At 62.1% G+C, this 22261-nt stretch overlaps 4 protein-coding genes across 7 annotated transcripts; 1 reads left to right on the forward strand and 3 right to left on the reverse strand.

Annotated features, from left to right (window-relative positions):
• Nucleotides 1-16: 16 nt before the first annotated feature.
• On the reverse strand, nucleotides 17-2652 carry DOK3 (docking protein 3). The gene is made up of 5 exons (XM_048960383.1): nucleotides 2543-2652; nucleotides 1265-1555; nucleotides 1095-1182; nucleotides 838-1010; nucleotides 17-758 (listed from the first exon to the last, which is right to left on the reverse strand). The coding sequence occupies exons 1-5, from the start codon at nucleotides 2597-2599 to the stop codon at nucleotides 84-86; spliced, it is 1284 nt and encodes a 427-aa protein (XP_048816340.1). The 5' UTR covers nucleotides 2600-2652; the 3' UTR covers nucleotides 17-83.
• Nucleotides 1626-8545, reverse strand: DDX41 (DEAD-box helicase 41). Its single transcript, XM_048960382.1, has 17 exons — nucleotides 8420-8545; nucleotides 8251-8349; nucleotides 8016-8175; nucleotides 7857-7931; nucleotides 7550-7610; nucleotides 6822-6958; nucleotides 6522-6594; nucleotides 6206-6359; nucleotides 5963-6099; nucleotides 5577-5739; nucleotides 5347-5478; nucleotides 5104-5175; nucleotides 4731-4827; nucleotides 4221-4370; nucleotides 4004-4075; nucleotides 3632-3742; nucleotides 1626-3444 (listed from the first exon to the last, which is right to left on the reverse strand). Exons 1-17 carry the CDS (start codon nucleotides 8441-8443, stop codon nucleotides 3308-3310), a joined length of 1854 nt encoding a protein of 617 aa, XP_048816339.1. The 5' UTR covers nucleotides 8444-8545; the 3' UTR covers nucleotides 1626-3307.
• FAM193B (family with sequence similarity 193 member B) lies at nucleotides 8540-17130 on the reverse strand. 2 transcript variants are annotated; one of them, XM_048960354.1, is made up of 11 exons: nucleotides 16822-17130; nucleotides 14999-15238; nucleotides 14123-14345; nucleotides 13584-13793; nucleotides 12719-13133; nucleotides 11552-11747; nucleotides 11001-11237; nucleotides 9433-10447; nucleotides 9162-9237; nucleotides 8954-9051; nucleotides 8540-8657 (listed from the first exon to the last, which is right to left on the reverse strand). In XM_048960354.1, exons 1-10 carry the CDS (start codon nucleotides 17113-17115, stop codon nucleotides 8955-8957), a joined length of 3003 nt encoding a protein of 1000 aa, XP_048816311.1. In that variant the 5' UTR covers nucleotides 17116-17130; the 3' UTR covers nucleotides 8540-8657; nucleotide 8954. The 2 variants fall into 2 exon arrangements, with proteins under 2 accessions (XP_048816311.1, XP_048816312.1); XM_048960355.1 differs by lacking the exons at nucleotides 8540-8657; nucleotides 13584-13793 and having other exon boundaries at nucleotides 8703-9051.
• A 973-nt stretch (nucleotides 17131-18103) lies between these two features.
• Nucleotides 18104-22092, forward strand: LOC125700167 (lateral signaling target protein 2 homolog). Of its 3 annotated transcripts, none has more exons than XM_048960538.1 (13): nucleotides 18104-18205; nucleotides 18858-18998; nucleotides 19072-19209; nucleotides 19311-19513; nucleotides 19587-19676; nucleotides 19760-19849; nucleotides 19938-20039; nucleotides 20110-20340; nucleotides 20454-20572; nucleotides 20643-20756; nucleotides 20959-21057; nucleotides 21166-21281; nucleotides 21365-22092. In XM_048960538.1, exons 1-13 carry the CDS (start codon nucleotides 18164-18166, stop codon nucleotides 21488-21490), a joined length of 1611 nt encoding a protein of 536 aa, XP_048816495.1. In that variant the 5' UTR covers nucleotides 18104-18163; the 3' UTR covers nucleotides 21491-22092. The 3 variants fall into 3 exon arrangements, 2 of the variants coding, with proteins under 2 accessions (XP_048816495.1, XP_048816496.1); XM_048960539.1 differs by having other exon boundaries at nucleotides 21169-21281; XR_007379798.1 differs by lacking the exons at nucleotides 21166-21281; nucleotides 21365-22092 and having other exon boundaries at nucleotides 20657-20756.
• Nucleotides 22093-22261: the final 169 nt, after the last annotated feature.

Consider the following 22261-nt stretch of genomic DNA (forward strand, 5'->3'; position numbering starts at 1 on the left):
CACCAATGACGGAGGGTGTTACGGCGCCCCCTGGCGGCCGGCCGCGGCCCCGGGGTCGGGCGGTGCACGGCCTTTATTCCCGCTCACGGCCAGTCCCGCGCGCCGGGGCCGTCCCGACTCAGCAGCCGCACCAGTTTGGCCCGCAGGGTGCGCTGAGCCTTAGGCCTGGAGTGTTCCTCCGCATCGCCTCTGCTTCCCCCCGGCCCCCAGCGCTGCCTGTGGGGCTGCGGGGCGCTGCGGGCGGGGTAGGGGGTGGCGGCTTCGCTGCTGTGGCCCTCGGGGGCCTGGCGACAGCCCAGCTCCCAGCGCCCGTCCTCCTCCTCCTCCTGCTCTTCCTCCGCCGGAGGCCGAGGCTGGGCCGTGAAGATGTTCTCATAGAGATGCTCGGAGAGCGGCTTGGGCGGGCACGGCCCGAAGTGGGGCTGCTGGCCGCGAGCGATGGAGGCGTACAATATAGGGCCAGCAGCCTCCGATTCCACGGTGGGGAAGCGGAGAAGGTTGGGCGAGGAATGTGAGGCCGAGTGCGAGCCTGGCTGCGGCCGGCCCAGCATTGGGCTGTGCTGGGGGTCTTCAGCCTCTGGCCCCCAGGGTTGGGTGCCAAGACCTTGGGCTGCCAGCTGGGGGCTCTCCCGGCCCTGCTGCTGACAGGCGATGGCGGCGGCCACGGCCCGGCACAGCTCTGGGGCTCGCGGGGTGCTGAAGGTGAAGGTGCCCTCGCCCGAGTCGCTGCGGCGGCCGGCTTCAAAGGAGAAGATGTCCTGCCGGGACAGAGGGCAGGGTGAGGGGCTGGCACCTGCTACTCCTGCAGGTGGAGGCCCCTGGGGAGGGTGCACCTACCTGATCTTGGCCGAATTTGCGGAGGAACGGGTAGGGCCAGGTGAGCAGGGGCTGCTGGGACTGCGCATCCTTCAGCGTCAAGCTCTGGGGCAGGGCTGCCAGCACGTAGTGCCCGTGCAGCTCGCAGCGGGCGGCTGCCTCCGTCCTCAGCACCAGCACTGGGAACTCTGTCACTGTGGAAGCAGAGTGAGGTCAGTCCTGCTGCACACCCAGTGGAAAGCCCTCTCCCCCACCCCCAGCCCCACTGCAGCACGTACGATCCTGCCACGAGGAGTAGAGGCAGTTCTCCTCCATAGGGATGGGCTGCAGCCCGGTGCTGCTGCTCTGTGCTGCTTCCTTTTTGACCTGGAACAGAGGGAGGTGAATGCGGCCCCCCCCAGCACCCTCATTCTCCTCGCCTGAAGCAGCGGGAAGATGCTGGGTGTACCTGAAAGGCCAGCTGGCAGAGCTGCTCGATCCACTCATCCCGATGCTCAGCTGCCAGCACATAGTTCTTCTCCGTGGTGGTGAGGTAGAAGGCGGCAGTGGCTTTGGGGCAGCTCTCAGTGCCCATGGGGCCAACGGAGACACAGTCAGACAGGCGGATGACACGGCGGGCGCAGCGCCACAGGGAGGCCTCAGGCACTGTGCCCTCATCCCGTGCATCAAACTTCTCCATGCGGGCCACACCAAAGGGGCTGGCAGCAAAAAGCTGTGCTCGCATCTTCCTCCAGGTCCGCTGGAATGGAGGAAGGGTGTGGATATGGGGGAAAAGTGATAGCAGGGAGCTGTCTGCCACGTCCATGTGGCTTAGGAATGGGCATGCAGGGGTCTCTGCCTATGAGGATGTGCACTGCAACAGGGCACAGAAAGCTGTTCTGATGCTGGACCGCCATGCAAATGAAAGCCATTTTGAGCTGCCGTGCTCCTGCTGGCAGCTCACATCTGCTGCACACAGCCAGGCCCTGCAGCTTGCAGCCTACTTCCTCCCAGGGGAGGCTCTGCAGCACCCGTCCCTTCCCAGCCCATCACGAGATGGAGGGGCTGCAAGCCCCCACTTACCTCAAGTGCACAGCAGAGCCTCCGCCCTGGAAAACAGATGTGTGGCAGAGCACCCAAAATACCCATCAGCCTCCCACATGGCCGAGCATCAGCCCCATGCACGTGGGGGCTGCGCGCTTCAGCTCCAGGACTTGGCTCTCACGGAGTGCCGAGGTGGGAGCAGAGCTGTTAGCACACCCTAGGTACCCACACACACGGTGAGCACAGAGCACTCTGCGCCGTGAGAAGGCTAGCAGGAGGCGGTCTGTGAACACGCAGCTCCAGGGGCTGCCATGATGTCACCCATGATGTCCCCACAGATCCAAGCACACAAAGCCATCGCTTCTCCCACGGCACTGCCCCAGGACCAGGTTCAACCCAGCAATCCACCTGCTGCCCCGCTCGCACACACACGGAGCTGTGCCTCAGTAACACACCTTTATTGTTTCATTGCACGCCACGCAATGACCAGGCAAGGTCACAGCCCATAGGGGTGAGCACAAGCTTGTGCATGCACAGATGGATCCCTCAGCAGTGGGAGAGCACCACCACTACAGCTGGAGCCTAAAGGGGTCCAGCTCTGCTCACTCCCTTCCCAGATGGTGGGGGACTCAGGCCCAGACCAAGCAGCATGCCAGCAGTACAAACCCTACATCCAGCCACAAATCCCCCCTCTGCCCTTTACCTTTCCAAATCTGCAGTGCTGGACGTAGAGGATGCCATCCTTCACTGGTCTCTCCATGGGCCCAGCACTGCCCCAGCAGCCAACACAGGGCTCTGGGGCTTGGGCCGCTGGCAGCACAGAAATGTGACTGCTTCAGCCAAAGCAACTGCATAGGGCAGACTTCCTTCTCTCTGACACTTCCCCTTTTTGGTGTGTGGGATGACAGGCAAAGGCTGGGCCACAGGAGGTGTCCATCCGCCCACCCCTTGCAGCGGGGCAGAACGCATACTGTGAGAGCACAGGCAGCTCTCAGGGGACAACCTGACATAAGCACGGCGTGCTTGGCTTAGCCCTGGCTGCACCAGAGCACTGCTGGTGTTAACAGGAACAGCTAGGATGAACAGATCAAGGTGAGAGGAAGGAGGCTGTGAGGCATTGGAGGGGCTGGATAGAAGTCCCTAGGCAGGGGCAGCAGCCCACCAGCCACAAACCAGTCGCCCCACCTAGAGTTTCCCCCACCACGCCCTGCCTGCTCAGCACCTCACAGCAGTGTGACACTGATGTATCGGGCTGCTGCAGCACAGCTCCACGCATTTCCATCTAGGGCAGGAGCTCAGGAAGGCTGAGCAGTTGACAGTCCCCAAAAAAACAGGTCACAGAAGTACAGGAGAGTCTTGTGGTACAAGGTCGGTCTGGGTTTTAGAATGTGAACCCCAGGTCGAAGAGAAGCAGCCAACCTCCTCTCCTGGCCTGTGCAGGGGAGCACTGAACAGCACAGTCCCCAGGCTAGAAGTCCATAGAGCTGTGAGCTAGGTAGTCCTTGCGGCCAATGTTGCTGACTTGCTTGGTCTGCATCGCCTCCAGCTTAGGACAGTCAGTGATGCGATGGCCCAGGCCACCACAGAAGGCACAGCCCCGCTCACCTGCAATGGGAAGAAGGAGATCAGGCTGAGCTGTGTGCCAGGCCCGGTGACAAAGCAGGCACCCAGCAGGCAGGGGGACAGGAGCCACCCCATGAGCCTGAAGCGATGGGAGCTGGGACCCTATCTGCAGCCCGTGTCACTCTAAGAGTCCCACACAAGTTCTCCATCCCAGCACAGGGTCCCTCACCTCCGATGTCCAGCATGGTCTCATCCCCACAGTGCAGCACCTGGAGCACAGGGGGCACCTTCTGCTTCGCCTCCAGGAGCAGAGCCTTCAAGTCCATGAGCACCGACTCATCTGGGGGCAGAGACACAGATCAGATACAGTCCTAGCAGAAGCCCAACACAAGAGTGCAAAGAACGATGTGCAGGGCCCTGAGGCCAGCACCCAAGTGGTGACAATGCCCCATGTCACCACCACCTCTCTGTGAACCGTAATCACTTTCCCCTGCTTGCAGGGGAACACCACCCACACCCAAGCAGCAGCAGCTCTTTGTCCAGCTGCATCACACAGTGCAGCCCACCCCACAGGCTCCCCCCATCCCACGCAGTTTCTCACCACAGGCTTTGTTGATGAAGGTGGTGGCAATACCAGTGTTGCCTGAGCGACCTGTACGCCCAATACGGTGAACTGCAAAGAAACAGACAGGATCAGGCCAGGACAAATGCAACATGGCACCCCTGTCCCACTGACCACCACCATGGGTGCACAGCCCTCCTGGCCTGTGGCCACCCAGCTACTCTCCCTCAGTGCCTCTGCTGGCCCCATTCCCCACCGTAGTTCTCAATCTCCTCTGGCATGTCGTAGTTGATGACGTGCTGGATGGCAGGGAAGTCCAGGCCCTTAGAAGCGACATCAGTGGCAACCAGAACATCCTTCTTCCCATCTCGGAAGGCCTCAATGGCTTTTGTCCTCTCCTCCTGATCTGTAAACATCCAGCACAGAAGATGAGTAGGTCAGAGCTCCCAGTCCTACCTCTTGCAGCAACCACTACAGCCTTAAAGCTGAGCATTACAAAGTCTAAGCCTCTCCTGTGTGAAAACCTACACGTCCTTTCCCCAGATTAAGCAGCAGAGGGACTCGCAGGCCCCGCAGGGAGCTAGCTGCATGGTGCTTACATCTGCTATGATAGTAAGTAAAGCTGCACTCCCTACCAGAAGTCCTGACACTGCCCCAGTCCATCCTCACGCAGTGACGAACAGCTATATGCTGGGACCTCCCATGCTCACACACCAGGAAGGAGTGGGATCAGACAGGACCACACCTCCACAGCACCCTCACAGACCTTTGCCTCCATGGATGGCCACAGCTTCCACACCCTTGAGTAGAAGATACTCGTGGATCGCATCAACATCTGCCTTCTTCTCCGCAAAGATCAGCACCTGCCACGACACACATATCATGTAAGAGTGGCTTTTTTGTGTGCTGACAAAGAGCACAATCCCCAGAGAAACCCACTTCCTCTTGCTGAACAGAGGCCACAACAGTTCTGTGCCCAGGACTTGTACATACACAGAACACAGCTCCTTCCTTCACCAACCCCAGTACAAAGCAGAGCCCGGCAGCTGCATCCTCACTGCCATCTCTACAGCTGTGCTACAGAGCTGCAGTGCTGCCCCCAGATGTACTGCAGGAGCAGCTAAAGCATATTTACTCACAGGCGGTGGGGTCTTTTGCAGGCACTCAAGGAGATACACCATCTTAGCCTCCTCTTTCACATACTCCACTTCCTAGGAAGAAGCACAGAGAAGGTTCAAGCAGACAGCAGAGAAACCAGCACTGCATGGTATGCCACAACCCGCTGGGAAGGAGGACCAAGCACCTTGTGGGGGAGGCACTGGCTGCTCTCACAAACTATGGAGGCCTCCCCCATAGTGTGGGGGAGCTCCCAAGTACCTCACCTGCACAACATCCAGGCTGGCAGCACCTGCTCGCCCAACGTTAATGGTGATAGGCTTCACCAAGGCACTCTTAGCAAAGTTCTGGATCTTTTTAGGCATTGTTGCACTGAAAAGAAGGGTCTGCCGCTGGCCCTGCACAGGGAGCAAAGCACAGGCAAGGATTCAGTGCTCATCCAAAGGTGGGTGCAGGGACTGAGCTTAACAGTGCTCCCATCTTCTCAGCCCCGTACCTTGAAGTAGGAGAAGATGGTGCGGATGTCTCCCTCGAAGCCCATATCAATCATCCTGTCAGCCTCATCCAAGGCCAAGTAGCGGCAGATGTCCAGGCTCACCATCTTTTTCTGCAGCAGGTCCATGAGGCGGCCAGGGGTCGCCACCATCATGTGCACACCGCTGTGTGATCAGAAAGGCACAGTCGGGCACCCAGTTTTCTTCCCGTGCAGAAACGTATACAGAAGGGCTTACAGAGCTTATGCTGATAACACCCAGCTGGCACATCACCTTCACCCCTACACCTCCCCAGAGCCATCCAGCCAATATGCCACCCCTCGGTCCCCTGCTAGAAATAAAAAGAGCCCAGCTTCAGCCCCACAGGACCCTCCCCACAAGGTCTTACTGTTTGATCGTCTCCATCTGCTCCTTAACAGACATTCCCCCAATGCAGAGGGCACAGCGCAGCGGGGGCAGGCTGTCCTCCTGCAGCAGGCGACAGTAGTACTCAATGATGCCATGGGTCTGCCGGGCCAGCTCTCGCTGCAGAGAAAAAAAACACCTTAATTCCCCACACAGGGAGCACCTGAAACCGTCACTGAACATCAGAGAGCTTTCTCCCATGCTCCACTGTGCCCCAAGAACTCACAGAGGGACAGATGATGAGTCCATAGGGTCCCTCTCGCTTAGAGAATGGCAATCTCTTCTCTTGCTCCAGGCAGAACATGATAACTGGAAGGGTGAACACCAGAGTCTTCCCAGAGCCAGTGAAGGCAATGCCAATCATATCCCTTCCTGAGAGGCTATCAGAGAAACAGGCCAATGGTGAGCAGGAGCAGTACAGGAGGGCTCAGAGCTCCAGATCTGAGCAGGGTGAGCAGGGCTAGAGGGGAGCAAGCAGTTGGTGCTGCTGGGTGGGCTGGAAGCAGCAAAACACTGCCTAACCTGGGACACAAAGCACTCACATTGTGGGGATGCCCTGAATCTGTATGGGTGTTGGCTGCTGGATTCCTTTTTTCTTCAAGCCCCTCAGGATAGCTGTTAGAAAACATGAGACACATATTCATGACCTGCCTTCCCTCCAACTCATTTTTCAGCCACAGCCCTCTGATCAATGAGGAATGACCCTCGGGTCAGCAGCCAGCTGATACAATCCCTGTTGTGGGGATTTAAGCTGAAACCCTGCTAACAGAACATTAAGGATCCAACAGCTTCGCTCACTGCTGGACACGAGTCTCCCCAGAAAAAGCTGCTCCCAGTCCCACCTGCTGGAAACTTCATCTCCTTGAAGCTCTTGATGGGAGGTGGGATGCCTTCTCCCTCTACAAGGATGTGGTACTTCTTGCGCACGCGATCGTGCCGAGCCTCTGACATGGCCAGGATGTAACGAGGTGCTCTCCAGCTGAGAAAGCAACAGAAGAAGTTCAGAGTGCAGACTGTGCCAGGGAGAGCCAGCTGACCCAACAAAGGATGACAAGAACTCCCTGACGGGCTCTGAAATCCCGCAAAGGAAAACAGGTGACCTCAAGGGGCTTCATGAGCAATGAGAACACCCAAGCCAGTCGTACACAACAAAATCTCCCCAGAGTCCAAGTAAGGAGCCTCAATGCAACAGATAACAGCAGCCCCTGGATAATGGGTAAAACATGCCAACATCATTTAGACTCATTTTCATTATTTCCATAATACTGTCTTGAACTTCCTGGGCTCTCCTTCTCTCATTCTCTTTGTCTCCCTCAAGGTCTGAAGACTCAGCTCAAGCCTTTAAATTTTACATAAATGCATACATAAATCTTATTGCATGGGAAATAACATCCAAAGTGACTCATCAGTCTTTCAATTTACAAAGAGTAGTAAGTAGTCAGGAAGCCAAGCAAGTATAACTCAGACTACAGAGCAATTCTTTTCCTACCAGTCTGTATGGCCTCCAGCTGTTGCCAGCTGTAAGGAAGTGATATTTTGAGAAAAACAACCCCCACGTTGCAAAACACACCTGGTTTTAATTGGATCATCATATGTAATGCCCTTTGCCATCTCCTTCACTGACATCAATGCTGCAAAAACAAAGGCAATAAGATTAGCGAGATCTCTCAGTCTCCATGCCCACAGACAGCAGAGCAAGGCGATCCAGGCAGCAGCTCTGGGACAGCCTGTTGGAGCCTGGGGCCTGCAACTGCACAGTCCCAGCAAAGTCAGGCAGCTGGCTGTTAACTGAGGATTTTCACTGTGATTTCCTTCTCCAGTCCCAGGCTGTACTACTGTCCAGCAGCTCTACAGGACACAGGGATGCCAGTGCTCACCTCGGCCCTCTGCCACACTCTCCAGGATCTTTTCCTCCTCCTTCAGCTGCTTCTCCTTGGCTGACTCTTTCCGGGCTGGGGAGAAGTAGGAAAAAAGTGAGAGAGCGCCCACAGCTCCCAGCAGAGCCCCTCCCCACACCGGCCCCACACCATCCCCACCCTCTGCCTTCTCCTTGAGGTGCTGGTGCTGGTCCAGGAGGCTGATGTTGGACTGCGGCCCCAGGGGGATGTCATCCTCATCCCCGCGCTGCTCGCTGCCGCTGTCCCGCTGCTCCTCCTCCGACACCACCTTCCGCCGCATCTGCAGCAGCTTCTGCAGCTGGAGAAGAACCGCGGGCTGAGAGACGCCGCACCGGTACGGAGCGCAACCCCCAGAGCCCCGTTACGCCGTTACCATCTGCTGCTTGCGCTGCTTCACCGGCACGTATGGCACGTAGTCCTCGTCGTCCTCTCCCGACATGTCGGATCCGTCGGCCGCCTCTTCGCGCTGCCTCTGTGGGGAGACGTAGGGTGAGCGGAGAGGGCGCGGAGCCGGGGTTCGCCGTTAGCGGCCTAGGCTTCACCTTCCGCTCCGCGCCCGGCTCCATGGCGTCGCCACCACCCAGTCGCCTCGCTGCCCCGGATGTAAAACGGGCGCACCGGAAGTGACGTAAAACGAGCGTACTGTCGCCTGGCAACACGGCATCGCCTCCTCCCGCGCGGGAGAATTGGCCCTACGGATCCCCTCAGAGACCAAACTTCCGCGGAATGCGTACAGCACAGCACGCCCCGCCCGCGGGGCGCGAAACAAAGCAGCAGAGGCTGGGGTTAAATAAAATAAAAAATTAAAAAGTTCTTTATTGGGTCCAGCACAGGCCTTCCCCCGCGGCGCAGGGAGCCGGGCGGAGAGGGCGAGGGGACGGTTGGGGCGGGGTGACCCCGCGGTGGGGAGGAGGAGGTGGGGGGAGCCCCGGGGGCCCCGCGGGGCAGGAGAGCACCGGGGTCCCCGTAACGGGGGACCCCATAGAGGAGAGCCGGGGGCCCCCGGGAGGGAGTGACGGGGCACAGTGAGGAGAGCGGAGCGGCCGAGGGTGGGGAGGGGGGGGGCGGCCCCGCACCTCACTGCGCTGCGCTGGAAGTGGTTTTCTTCAGGGTGAAGTTGGTCCAGTTCACGGCCACCTTCTGCCGCGTCTGCTTGGCAGAGTCCAGACAGAACCTGGCCGGGAGAGAACGGAGCCCCAGTGAGCAACAGAGCCCCCAGAACCTCAGCCCCCAACCCCAGGCAGGGTGACCTCACATACACCCTGCCAGGAGATGCTGCCTCACCTCTTGAAATACTCCACTTCCCGGTCAGTTTCATCCATCTCTACACTATCTAAGTCCTTGGGTAGGAACACGTCATCTGGCAAGCAGAGCACAAGGTCACCACAAAACAGCAACACCCCTAAAACCCAGCTGTTCCCAACAGGACAGTGCCAGGGATGGGACCCACACACATCAGGGCAAGACAGGAAGGAACCTGGCAGCAGGCAGGGCAAGGGCTGGGGAAGGGGCCACAGCAGCAAGAGCACGGCAGGGCAGAGCTGCAGGCACTCACCGATAGAGGTATTGGATTTCTCCACCTTGTTGCGGTTCTTCCTGCTCTTGCCCTTGGGCTGGGGGGATCCCCCCAGGGCAGCAAGGGGAGGCAGCTGCCGGTCCCCAGTGGCTGGGGTGGGCAGCTGCACCAGATCTGGCAGCTCAGCTTTGCCCTCTCCCCTCCGACCTTTCCAATCGCTGCTTCTCTCCTTCTCCGGTCTGGCAGTGCCGCAGCCCCAGGGTTGCCCCTTGCCACTCTCCACCTCAGTGCAGCCACCCACCCGCTGTGGCTCTGCAGTGCTGGGCTTCGAAGGGTGCTTGGTTCCCAGCACCTGCCCCTTCACACCAGAGTTCTCCGGCCTGGCCTGGCCACTGAGCACCACAGCACCGTCCCCTTTCTTCACCTGCCCGCTCTGCCGCTTGTTCTTTCGCTGCCGACCCCCTGCCAGCACCTGCTCTGATGGCTCTGGCTCCTTGGGCTGCAGTCCCTCCTTGGGCTCTGGGCTCTGCCCACCACAGTCCACAGCAGAGTCTGCAGCCTTGGACTGCACCCAGATCATGCGGGACAGGCTGGGCACGGCGCTGAGGCGCTTCACCACGCCGTTCTCGGTGGCCGTCGGGGCCAGCGGCAGCTCCCCTGGCCCATCACCCCATCGAGGGCCCAGCTCACCCCGCAGCAGTGTGTGGCTCTTGGTGGGGCCCAGGCTGAGCGGGGCGAGGGCCAGGTCTATGTCCTGCAGGTCAGAGGAGCCATTGAGGTGGGAGATCAGGTTCTTCTGCTCCAAGACAGCTGCCTTCTTGGGGAAGTCATTGACATCTAGGTTGAGATCATAGACACTGAAACTGGCCCGGATGGAATCCTTGATGGTGTTCTTGATCTCCTGCAGCCGGCTGCTGAGGAAGCTGTTCACACGCTCCAGCTCCAACTCCGGCCACTCCAGCAGCTTCTCCTCGGCTGGCTCCCTGCTCTGGCTGTTTGCAGGGGCACGCTCTGCACGCTTCTGGGCCTCTGCCTCCAGCTGGGCTTTCTCCTCCTGCAACACAAGTGAAGATCAGATGGGCCAGGAAGATGTGTGCAAGCCACACACCAGCCTAGCCAGGCAGCAAACCAACAGCCAGTGTTCAGCATGGCTTTCCCAAGCCTTCCACTATCCCCAAACTGCTGAACTGTCACACATCCCCTGCAAGCACCACAAAAGCAACCATACTGCACAGAGGACACCACTCTGGGCACGAGGCACCAGTGAACAGCACAAGCCTTCATAGCACAGTTTTCCACTACAGAGGCTGCTTGTCAGAACTACAACACACAACAGAGCAGCTTAGCCTCCCCCCCAAATGCTTTAGGTAGAGATGCAGGGAAGTCCCCAAAGAACTAGACACTGACGCTAAGTCAGGAGAAGGGCAGCAAAGGGCACAGAGCTCAAGAAACCAAATGGAATGAAGTGAGAGAATGCAAAGCTCCACCAGCAGCAGTCTTGCCCTGACCTTCTAAAAGGAGTAGGACAGGCCTCCCTCTTGCCTACTTCTCCCGCCTTGCTTAGCTAGGCAGGACACAGAGCAGCACTTCCCTCTGCCCAGCCTCACCTTCTTCTTCTGCTTGTGCCGTGCCCGCTTGGCTGCCTTGGCACTGTTCAAGGGCTTGGGCTCTGTGCTGTTGATGTAGTCCAGCAGCTCATCCACATTGCGGTGGTCCACAGCAGGCTCTCCTGAGCTGTTGTTGTGCCCTAGTTTTTGAGGCAACTCCTCCTTCCTCTTGGTGAGGCGCGAGCGCAGCTTCTCCCGAATCTCAGCGTAGTTGCGGCTTGTGGGAGCGGCTGGTGGCTGTGGGAGGTGAGAGCTGTCAAGCCTGGCAGGTACCAGAACCAGTGTGACACGCAGGCAGCCCCAGCTTCCACACTAGCCACCCATCGCTCTCCCCAGCCACTCCTGTCCCCAGCACAACTTTTATTGAACTCCTTTCCAACATAGCCACAAAGATGATTAGAGGCCTGAAGCACCCTGATCTGACAGGGTACACATACTGGCAGAGAAAAGCTGTGGCCAGACCTTCCCACCTGCATGCTCTCCACACACCAACGTTACACCACAGAGCAGAACACAAAGACCAGAGGTGACTGCAGAGTGGTCTCACTCACCGCGTTGTGGCCGAAGAACTCACAGTAGCAGCAGTCACAGAACTTCCCATCTTTCTGGTTGGTGGAAGAGGAGGTGCAGGAACTGCGCTCTGAGCTGCTGTCCTCATCCTCCCCAAGACCCTCATCTGCCTCACACGGCTGCGGCGGATGGCAGCTGGTACCATTCGGGAACTTGTGTCCTTTGCAAGACGGGTCCCTGAGGAGAATGGTGAGAAGTGAGTGCAAGCAAAGGAGCTCAAAATCATCCCACTAGGTGTATAAGAACACCTTTCCTGAGGCACCCTGTGCCAGAGCAAAAGGATTTGCAGGGCAGACAAACCCCAGCCCCCTGCACCCTCTTTCTGCAAGGAAAATGCCGTAGGAGCCCGTGACAGAAGGTATTCCTAACTCTTCACCCCCCAGCACTTCTAGCAGGCAGAAGGCTGGCCCACCAGAATTCCAGCAAGCAGTGTCCCCTGCAAGGCCACGAGCTGATCCCAGGGCAGGGAGCGGTACTCACTGGGGGTGGCAGGTAGCACAGGTGAGAAACACTGGAACTGCATGCAGCTGCCAGACATCCCCACGTGCAGGCAGGCCCGACTCCCACAGGCACAGACCACCCAGTTCAGGGACAGGGCAGCCAGGGCACGGCCCACAGCACCATTCCTCTAGCTCCAGCTCGAGACTTGTCTGGCCCTCCGCAGGGAGAGCTAATCAGCAGAGAGGAACCAACACCCTCGACTCAGCATGCTCTCTTCCAAGGCACAGGTAGCCCAAAGAGGGCCAGGGGAGCAGAACCACCAGTCCACAGGCTTCATCTTCTTGAAAACCATTGCCCAGTGCCTCAGCTGCCCGATGGGTCTCACTGACATGGGTCCTGTTGGCCAACAGCAGGTTGACCAGGCGGTTTCTTTGGGTCTTTTAGCTGGAGGAGCAGTAAGCAAGCAAGCAGTCTCTTCTGCACCACAGTACTAAAGGACAACCGCACAGAGAAGACATGTAGGGAGAAAAACAGCTTAACTCTTAAAGACCAGGGGTCTACAACAGCAGAACTGGCCCATAAACACAGGCTCTCTGCACCACCATTCCAGAGTAGTCAATCCCTCCACAGGGGAAATTGCATCCTTGGGCAGGGGTGGTATCACCCAGTGAGGAGAGGTTGGAAACACGCAGGGCTCATCCACTCACCTGTTTGTGCCGGGCAGTTGGTGGGAGGCAGGCGGAGGGATGAGCGAAGTACTGCAGTGCCCATTGCAGGGATGAGTGCAGCCCGAAAGCGGAGGTGGCATCTTCAGCAGCGGCACATTGGCGGGGGGCAGGTGAGGGCTCTTACACGACCCTGGGCTGTGCGAGACTGCGCCGGCGGAAGGGGACTCTGATGCTGGCTTCGGGGCTGCTGCCTGTACGCTGGGTGCAGGGAAGAGTGCAGCCTGCGGGGTGGTGCCCAGCGGGACGTGTGGAGGGGAGCCGAAGGGTCCTGGGTGGGCAGGCATCTGCTTGGAGGGAACCAGCGCTGGTGGCTGGGAAGGGAGCCCAGTGGGACTGTTGGGAGGAGCAGTGAGGTCCGAGTGCTGATGATGCTCTGAGGAGTGGAAGGCTTCACCTGCAGACAGGCAGAAGCAGAGACAGTCAAGTGACAAGGCCACACTCAGAGATAATCCTACAGCCCAAACGCACATGGGTCCCTGATCTCAAGCTTAGGCCAGCCTAGAGAAAGGCAGAAGACCTTTGGGCCCCAGGTCTCTACTAGTACCAAGAGGTACCATAGCACCAAACTTCAGCCGGAAGGCAATGCATGGGGATTGGGTTGCTCCGGAGGGAGCAGAACAGACAGCACATCTGCATGGGCTTCTTCTACAGTGACAAACCCTGTCCTCCCCACCCAGGTACTCAGGTTAAAAGCCAAAAGTCATCTCTGCTTGCAATGGGCCTCAGCAGCTTCATCTGCCCCACAGGTGCCCTGACAAAAAGGGCAAAACGTGGGGAAAGGCACAGGGGCAGAGAAGGCAGTGGGCCGTGAGGATGAGGCCAGACCTACCCCTGGTACACGCACCTGGTGGGGTGGCCCTCCGGCACATGCTTTTGAACTGCTTCGGCAGCGTCTTGCAGAAGTCAAGTGAGGTAGGCAGAGGCGAGCCTGGGGCAGCACTGCCAGTGGCGGGGGAGGTTGTATGGCCATAGGGACAGGCCTTGAGCCCCGCCACCATGGCAGGAGCCTGGCTGATGCACTCTGAAGAGAGAGCCAGGCTGGAGTGCTTTTCACCTGCAAGGAAAGCAAAGCTAGGGCCTGGCTACTGCTGAGTGTCTCACGGCCATTTCCGGTGGGAAAAGCACTGCAGCCTTCAGCACAGCACTTCTGCCTGCAGCCACCCCACTCCACCCTGCCTGCAGCGTGGCATACTGACACTGCTGGAGCAACGCTCCCAGCAAAGCAAGACAATGCTTCAACGTCCCAGTACCCTTTGCCTTTGCTGCAGTAGAAGCCCTCTGCTGCCTGCCCCCGCCCACCAGTCAAGTTGCTTGTAAGGATACAGCCTAAGCCAGAGACCAGTGAGAAAGCTCTGCTCGACCCCATGACTGGCTTCAACTCACCTAGCGCAGCAGGGGGGGCCCCGAGGGGACTGCCCTGTGTGGCCCCGTTGGTATGCTGCGAGTTCCAGAGGCCCGAGAGCTTGTGAGCAGACAAGAAAGAGCTGGGGTCCCAGTCCCCTGAGTTCCCGTGGCACGAGGAGGAAGAGGAGGAGGTGGAAGAGGAAGAGGAGTGGGAACCACCCCCACAAGACTGCGACTTGCAGGATGTGTGGGATAACGAGACCTGGCAGGGAAAACACAGAGTGAAGTAGGAGCAGGGTGGGGGTGAGGCAGGAGACCTTTGCCCCAGGATGTTGGGGCCAAGACCCTCTCCACTGACCCCAAGCCCCTGCTCCTCTCACTGCCTCTATCCAGCAGATGGGCAGCCTGGTTCCCAGAGCCCAAGCCAACAGCGAGGTGGATGTCAAAGGCCACGTGCTGCTCCAGTTGTGTTCAGCATGGGCCAGGGTTAAACAAAGGCACACAGGAAGTCACTGCTTTGCCCTCGAGCTCTGCACAGGGCAAGATCCGCCCTGCCATGCACTGCCCCTTTCACCTTGGCAACTGCAGCTCTGACAAGACCCAGCGTGGCAGCACAGAGCCAGGCAGCGGGCAGCTTGCCACAGAGCCAGTGCAAGAGGAACACAAAGCAAAGTGTGGCAGGGCTAGCAAAGCAGCAGTGCTGCCAGCTCTGCCAGGTAGGCAATTCCAACACCGCACAGGCTGCCAGACAAGCCTCTGCATCATCCCCTACCCTTTCTGAGCAACACCCGAGGAGCTAAGGTTGGAGCGAGCAAGGGGCCCGCAGACCCAGCTCACGCCACAGGACAATCAGCACTGCAAGGCCACGCTCCCAGGAGCCCCAGCCCTTCCAACCACTGCTCCCCAGCCGCGTACCGCCAGGGCCTGCTCCTGCACTGCCCGCCGCTCTTCCTCCTCCACACTCTTCCGGCAGCTCTGGCAGATCCACAGCGGCATTTCTCCCAGGAGGTTCTGCACGAGCGTTGGCACGAAGTCTGGTGGCAGCCTCTCACCCGGAGAAACCAGCCCATTGTGGGACGGGCCTCCCCAGTCCTTGCGCTCACGGTGGCAGAGCAGGCAGCACGTCTGCACGGACTGGTTGGCGGTGGGCAGCACCTGCAGTGGGACACACAGGCCACAAGTCACCCAAAGGACCTGCTGCAGGGCATCAGGTCAGCGCAGGTGCATGAAAGACTTCAGGATGCTGACTGCAAAACAGACTATTTTTTGCAGGCTGTATGTGGGTCTGCACCTTCTCCCAGTAAAACAGAGCAGCCTTGGGCTGCCCAGCTGCTGTCAGCCCAGGATGTGCCAGCTGTGGGTATTTCAGACCCCTGGGAGAACCAGGCTATGCTAAACCACCAGCCAGCACCACAACAGCCTGTGAGGCCACCAGCAACTCCCAGTGCACCTGTGGTACAGCAGCACCAAGAGGACCCTTAGAGCACAGCGCAACCCACAGATGTCTCCAGGCAGGGTTGACACGGGGGCCCTCAGCCACAACGCTCCCTGCTCATCCACTGCAGAACCCCACAGCAGCGCTCACACATCCCAGGTCCTCCCGCCCGCCTCTTTGTTCTGTGCAGCTGGTGGCAGAGATGCACCAGGGTGGTGCTCTCCCTGCACAGAGCGGCAGGGCCAGGGCTCACAGCCCAATGCCACTGCACACACCAGAGCCCAACCCTCAGCTCACCGGAGGCCCCGCAGCCAGGACCAGCCCAGCACGACATGAGAGCCCCCATTGTCTGCCACTGCGGTGGGCTCCGCAACAATGAGTGCACATTTAACTGCTGCCATGAAACAGATGGTGTCTCCTAGGCTCAAGGTGAAGCAAAGGTCAGAGGCCAAGGAGAGTGCAGGGGGGCACACAGCTCCCCTGCCCAGTGAGACAGCCACGGCCTGGGGGCTATTGGGCCATCCCATGTTTCAGCAAGAGCAGGTGCAGCTGCTGCTCCATGCGATGGGATGGCGTTTCCCAGCACACCCAGAGCATGCAGGCAGAGCGGGAGGCTGTGCCTCGGGGGGGAGCCGTGCCCCGGAAGACGGGGGGGGGGGTGGGGGGGGTGGGTTGTGCCTCAGGCTCCCCGCAGCGTGCTCCGGGGATGGGTGCCGGGCAGCAGCCCGCAGCCCGCTCAGCCGCTGCTCCGCTCACCTGCGGCGGGGCTGGATCCCCTGCCAGGGTCTGGGAGCACATCCTCGCAGCGCTCCGTAGCGCTCAGGGGAGAGACGGCAGCCCCCGGCGCGGGGCTCTGCCCTGCAAAGGGCACGCGGGGCTCCTCCCGAGCGGAGCAGCGGGGATGCAGCGCGGGGCGCGCCGGGCACGGGGCTGGCGGAGCCGCCCTATCTCCCGCGGCTCAAGGCGAGCGGCGGCGGCAGACGGGCTCCCAGACCCCGCCGCGGCAATTCCCTCGTCGCCGCGGGATGAGGGCCGCGCCCCCCGCTCGCACACGCCGGTGGGAGCCCCGGCACGGAGCCACCCGGCACGGCAGCGCGGAGCCCCGCGGCCCGCTCCCATCCCCGCGCCCCACGCGGACGGGGCCCGGCCCTGCCCGCCCGTCGCGACCCGAGAGCGAGCCCGGGGACGGCGCGGAGCCGGACGGCCCGACGCGAGGCCTGCCTGCCTGCCTGCCTGCCCGGGCCCCGCACCCAACGGCCGCCCCTCGGAACCGCCCCGCAGCGCCGCGCGGCCGTCCCGGTACCTGAGGAGCGGCTCTGCCCGGCTCCGCGCTGCCGCCCGCCGCTACCACCGCCTCGGGCGGGGCGGGCGGCTCCGGCGGCGGGGGAGGCGGCGGCGGAGGGGCGGGAGGAGGACCGGCGGCCCCTCCCGGACGTTCTCGGCGGTTCGCGGCGCCTCCGGCCACCGCCACCTTGTTCCGCCTGCGAGTCATGGCGAGCGCGGCCCGCCGCAGACAGGACAACAGCCAATATGGCGGCGCGGCCCGTCCGGCCCCTGCCTGGGGGGCGGCCCGGCGAGGTGAAGCCGTCGCCGCCATCTTCCGAGCGGGCAGCGCCGCGCGTTGTGGCGCCCCCTGGCGGCCGGAGGTGGCGCGGCGGCCGCGCGCGGAGGCTCCCCCTAGTCCCTGCGCCGCGCCCACGCGTGGGAGCTCCGGGGTCGGCGGCGATCCTCAGCGCCGGGCACGCGGCTCTGCACCACCTGCAGGCTGCCGATCCGCTGATCCATCTCGGCCGCGCGGGTTTTCCTCGAGGTGTTGTGACACGAGTGGGTTCGCACCCCGTCCGCTCCCCGCTCCCGGGGTGACGGCGCTACCCCCATCCCTTGGCGGCGTTCCGACCGCGCAGCCCTGCTGTCAGCACGGGGGAGGTCGCAGAACCCCGTGCAGGTCAGCCCCGAGCTCGGAGTGGGGCTTCCCCAGCCCACGTCCCGCAGCCCCGGGCTGCCCCCAGCGCTGTGGCACACCGCAGCAACAAAATCCCGGCTCTCAGCACCGACACGGCCGCCGCCGAGCCGAGTCCCCCTTGCCCCGGGGAGCGGCCGTGACTCAGGGACGTCCTCCGCCCTGAGGTGGAGCTGACAGAACGGAGCGGACTTTTCTGGCCGTGAATCGCCCGTCAGGCTTTCAGGCTTCTGAATTATCGGCGTCTGCAACTCCGCTTGGAAGCACAGGAGGAAGACCTGCTGTGTCGCAGCCGGGAACCGTCCCACGGAGAGACTCGCTGCGCCCCATGGATAGCGGTGGGGCTGGCACCGACGGAGCCCCGGGGATCGAGGGGGAAGGGAAGCGGGAACGGCGCACCCACACATGGGGCACACCGGGCACCGCGCCCTGCCCGACGGGGATCCGCCCTCGGTAAGAAAGCGGCGAGAAACCGGTCCGTCGGGTGGCGACCGCTTCCCTGCACCGGGCCGTCCCCAGGTTCCGCCGAGGGCAGAGAACGTCCCGCCGGGTTTCGGCGACCGCGGTCCCGGAGGTGGGCAGACACCGCCCCGACCCGCCCCCGGGCGGTGCCCGGTGCCGGCCCGCCCCGTTGGCGAGCGGCGGGCGCGGGGAGCCGGGCGGCGGCAGAACTCCTGGTCACGCCATGCTGCCCGCCGCCCTCCGGAGATGGCTGCATCGGCCCAAGGTGAGAGCAGCGGCGGCTGTTCCCCGTTCCCGGTACGGCACGAGCAGCCCCGACGGGGCGGCCGCCATACCCGGAGTTTCGCTGCCCACGCGCTGCTGCCGGTGGGCACCTGGCGCCGAGAATGGGCGGGGGGGGGGGGGGCGGAGCCCCCTCGCTGTGCAGCGGTCCCGGGGGTACCGGAGATGGGTGGCGGGGCTCGGGCGCTCGCAGGAAGCGAAGCAGAGCCGGGCCCTCCCGGAGCAGGGCGGGAGGAGGAAGAGGTGCCGCGGGCCCGGCCGGTGACTCACGGTGTGGCGGTGCCGGGGGAGCCCGACAGGACCGGGCAGCTCCGGGGCCGCCCCAGATCGCTGGGACCGATCCTCGGCAACCCCGGCCTCACAACCTCGGCCACCACGTGAGAGTTCTGGGGAGCGGTCGGGCGGGGGTGAATTACCGATGCCCCTGCACTCCCTACCCGCAGCCTTCCTGCAGACCTTTCACCCGCTGCCGTGTTTACGGCCCTGTATGGATCTGTGCCCACACTGCCGGGATGAGGGCAAGCTTGTTCGTCCTGCTCTGCTCTGGAGAAACTGAGGGATGGGTGGGGACAGCGGGGCGGCTCCATCTGGGGCCCCGCCGTGTGTGAGCCCCATCGCTTGTCCTCTGCCTGCAGCGCTCCGACCCCCGGCTGCTCTCGCAGTTCTTCTTCGCCGATGAGCGGGTGACACGGGTGGTGGCCGAGATCAACGGGCTGGATGCTGAGCTGGACCCGCAGCAGTACCTGGTGCTCCTCAACCAGCTCCACGTCAGCCAGGTGCGGCACAGTGACCTCAGCGCACGGCTCATGGCTCTTGGGGTGGCCGCGGTGACGTCTCTGTTCCCACCAGGCTCAGCTGCTGGCAGTCATTGAGCACATCATGGAGGAGTGCATCCCCACGCAGAGGCACAGCCGTGATTACCTCGTCAAGTTCCCTGAGGAGCTCTTGGTGGACAACCTGGGGAACCACATGTTGTTTGCTGCCGAGGTCAGCCCCTGAGGAGGGGATGACAAGCTGGGGGTGAGCTCCAGGCTCTGTCCCCTGTCTTCCCCTGGTCCCGGTTCCTGACACATCCCTGGTCCCGGCAGTGTCTTCTGGCAGGGACCTTCCTTGAGGTGGAGGAGGCGGATGGGGCACAACTGAGGCCGCGTGCCAGGAACCTGCTGTGCAGCCTGGAGCTGGTGCGGGCACTGCTGCGGGAGCAGAGCCTGAGCCATCCCAGCACCTACCCTGAGCCCGTGCGGGCTGCGCTCATCCAGTTTGACCACCTGTTTGCTGAGTTTGAGCTCAGGTGGGGACTGGGTGTTGAGGCTGTGGGGGCTCAGTGGGGTCCAGTGGCACCTCACTGACCCCCAACTTTACAGCTACGTGTCCTCGCTGGTGGCAGTGAAATCCCCTGATGAGATCTACAGGCAGCAGGAGATCATTGTGCTCTTCTGTGAGACAGTGGAGAGGTGGGGACACGGTGTGCTGGGGAGGGCATGAGGCATCCTCCTGGCATCACCCCAGCCCCATTGTAAGGCTGTGTGCCCCCCAGAGCCCTGCGCTTGGGCTATCTGACCCAGGAGATGATTGATGGCTACGAACCACTGCTGATGTTCACCATCCCTCGCCTGGCCATCATCAGGTGCGTGCAGCCCCCTGCCCCACCAGGAGTGCCCAGGGGTGCCCTGTGCTGATCCCTCCACCCTATGTTCCGTGCTGTCCCCTCACAGCGGTCTCCTCATCTACCCTGAGGGTCCACTCAGCCTGGAGCGCAGCCCTGAGCAGATGTCACGGGTGTTCAGCCCCTTCTACAACCTGCTGATGAAGATCAGGTATGTGGGCAGCAGGGTAGGGGGCAGCAGTGTGGGCATGACGTGGGGTCACACTGTCCCCTTCCTGCAGGGATCTGCTGTGGGTGCTGTCAGCAGAGGAGCTGTGCCTGCTGGAGAGGAGCCTTTGTGCAGCTGAAGCAGAGGATCCCTGCAGCTCAGTTACCCCACCAGCCTGGGGGGAAGCAGTGCCCAGAGTGGCACCCCCTACTCCGTGGGGTCTCCTGGAGAGTCCCCACACCACCCCTGTACACCACAGTTTTATGGGGAGGTTGGGTGCAGTGGACAACCCATGCACAGAGAGGCACGTGGGGGTCTGCTTGGGAGGGAGCACGGATGGGGTGTGCCGATCCCTGCCTGGTGGGATAGGGCTTTTTTGTTCCATGCGGTGGGTGACGATCACCTCCCCACACACAGCCCCCAGCACCCCCCGGGGCCACGGCTGGAGGCCACACTGGGTTCCCGCTGCTCGGAGCTGCGCTCCCACTACAGCAGCACTAAGGACATGCTGCACACCCTCTTCGTCTGTATTTCTGGTGAGTGAGTGCTGCATCCCCCTCCCGACCCCACGCTCACAGAGTGCCCTGAGTTCACATCCCCATACAGGGGTGGCTGATCAGCTCCAGACCAACTTTGCCAGTGATCTGCGCAGCATCCTGAAAACCGTCTTCAAGATCGTAGCCTCACCAGCAGAAACCTCAGAAGAGACAGGCGGCAGTAGTGCGTAACAGGGCTGGCACGAGGCATGGCTCCTCCTGTCCCCGGGGAAATGGGGCTGTGATAACAGCGTGGGGACAGCATAGCCACAGTGCCCAGCTGGGGATGCTGGCAGCCATGGCGTGCAACATGTCCCACCCCAGGGGACACTCGCGGGGCTGAGCCCTGCCCCGGTTCAGACAGATAAATAACTTTGTCCCCACAGAGGATGAGGACGGCGAGCTGTATGCAGGTGATGTGCCCCACGTGGATGACTGCCCCCTGTGCCCCAGCCCCAGAGATGCCACCGGGCTCCAAAGGGCAGGTAAGGGGCAGTGGAGCTGGAGGGCGGTGCCAGCTGGGTGGCTGTGCTCTGACTGGGGCAGGGACCCCTGGTAACCCTCCCGTTGCTCTCCCCTTCACATTTCCCCAGCAGGAGCGCACAGACGGCCCGAGTGGGTGCCGGACAGCAGCAGCAGCCACTGCTCTGCCTGCCGTGCTCCCTTCACCCTGCTGCGCCGCCGCCACCACTGCCGCAGTTGTGGGAAGGTACGGGGAGGGGGGGGGGGGGGGGCTGGGCCGGGTGCGGGGCTGCAGGGCCGTGGTTCTACTCGGTGCTGCTCTCTCTGCAGATCTTCTGCGCCCGCTGCTCGCCGCACACCGCTGCGCTGCCACACTACGGCCAGCCCAGACCTGTGCGTGTCTGCACGCACTGCCACGCCACGCACCTCCCGTCCTGGCGTAGCCGCACCCGCTGATGGGCCCTGGCTGCGGGACGCGGCTGTGGGGCTGCTGGGCAGACCCCGTACCCGTGGGGCCAGGTGGGCGCAGGTCCGCTCGCCCCGTGCCCGCAGAGCCTGGCGCTGCTCCATCCCCAGGGCTGAAAACGCGCCTTGTTGCGGTTTTGCTTCGTTGTGTTTTTTTGCAGGTGAACTTTGGCTGCTGTCGGGCCCAGGGCAGAGTCTCTCCCCCCCGGCGACCGTCATGAGAAGGGCGCGAGCAGCCCTCACGTGACGGCACCGCCCGGGGGCCGATGTGGGCCGGGCCCTCGGGGGGCTCCGACACCGGCGGGATCTTAATAAAGAGATGGAACAGCCGCGTGGGCCGGGCCGAGTGCCGCGCCGGGGTGGGTGGGAGCTCACGCAGCGCGGCTGCAGAGGTGCGCGCGGCCTGCAGGCGCAACCAAGGGCGCACACGAAGGTGCACGGCTGCGCCTGCCGCCCCGCGCGTCCACGTGCACGCAAGCACGTGCCATCCGCGCCCGTTCAGCGCACACGCGCGCCACGTACGCACGCCTGCGACGCGCGCGGGCCGGACGCGCACACGCTCACGACGCTCGCAGAGACGCGCACCCGGTGCGCACCCACGTGACGGCCGCGCGCTCCGACGCGCCGGGGAGGGGCCGAACGCGAGGGGGCGTGGCCTGCGTCCGGGCGGGCGTGGTCTGCCGCGAGGGGGCGTGGTCTGCCGCGAGGGGGCGTGGCCCCGCCCCGCTCCGATTCAAATTTGAAGCACGAGCTTTCCCGCCC

This window comes from Lagopus muta, chromosome 14, assembly GCF_023343835.1.
Source record: "Lagopus muta isolate bLagMut1 chromosome 14, bLagMut1 primary, whole genome shotgun sequence".
Lineage (NCBI taxonomy): Eukaryota > Metazoa > Chordata > Aves > Galliformes > Phasianidae > Lagopus > Lagopus muta.

Excerpts from the sequence above, each read along its gene's own strand:
- FAM193B (XM_048960354.1), bottom strand. The coding sequence starts at position 17,115 with ATGGCGGCGACGGCTTCACCTCGCCGGGCCGCCCCCCAGGCAGGGGCC. Across the intron at positions 15,239-16,821 it reads CGGGCAGAGCCGCTCCTCAG|GTGCTGCCCACCGCCAACCA; the intron begins GTACCGGGACGG and ends GTCCCACTGCAG. Across the intron at positions 11,748-12,718 it reads CAACTGCCCGGCACAAACAG|GGACCCGTCTTGCAAAGGAC; the intron begins GTGAGTGGATGA and ends CATTCTCCTCAG.
- DOK3 (XM_048960383.1), bottom strand. The coding sequence starts at position 2,599 with ATGGAGAGACCAGTGAAGGATGGCATCCTCTACGTCCAGCACTGCAGA. Across the intron at positions 1,556-2,542 it reads AGCACTGCAGATTTGGAAAG|CGGACCTGGAGGAAGATGCG; the intron begins GTAAAGGGCAGA and ends CCTCCATTCCAG. Across the intron at positions 759-837 it reads GCAAATTCGGCCAAGATCAG|GACATCTTCTCCTTTGAAGC; the intron begins GTAGGTGCACCC and ends CTGTCCCGGCAG.
- LOC125700167 (XM_048960538.1), top strand. The coding sequence starts at position 18,164 with ATGCTGCCCGCCGCCCTCCGGAGATGGCTGCATCGGCCCAAG. Across the intron at positions 18,206-18,857 it reads GATGGCTGCATCGGCCCAAG|CGCTCCGACCCCCGGCTGCT; the intron begins GTGAGAGCAGCG and ends CTCTGCCTGCAG. Across the intron at positions 19,850-19,937 it reads CCTCGCCTGGCCATCATCAG|CGGTCTCCTCATCTACCCTG; the intron begins GTGCGTGCAGCC and ends GTCCCCTCACAG.
- DDX41 (XM_048960382.1), bottom strand. The coding sequence starts at position 8,443 with ATGGAGCCGGGCGCGGAGCGGAAG. Across the intron at positions 5,740-5,962 it reads CAGATGGAGACGATCAAACA|CGGTGTGCACATGATGGTGG; the intron begins GTAAGACCTTGT and ends CTGATCACACAG. Across the intron at positions 5,479-5,576 it reads CCATCTTCTCCTACTTCAAG|GGCCAGCGGCAGACCCTTCT; the intron begins GTACGGGGCTGA and ends CTCCCTGTGCAG.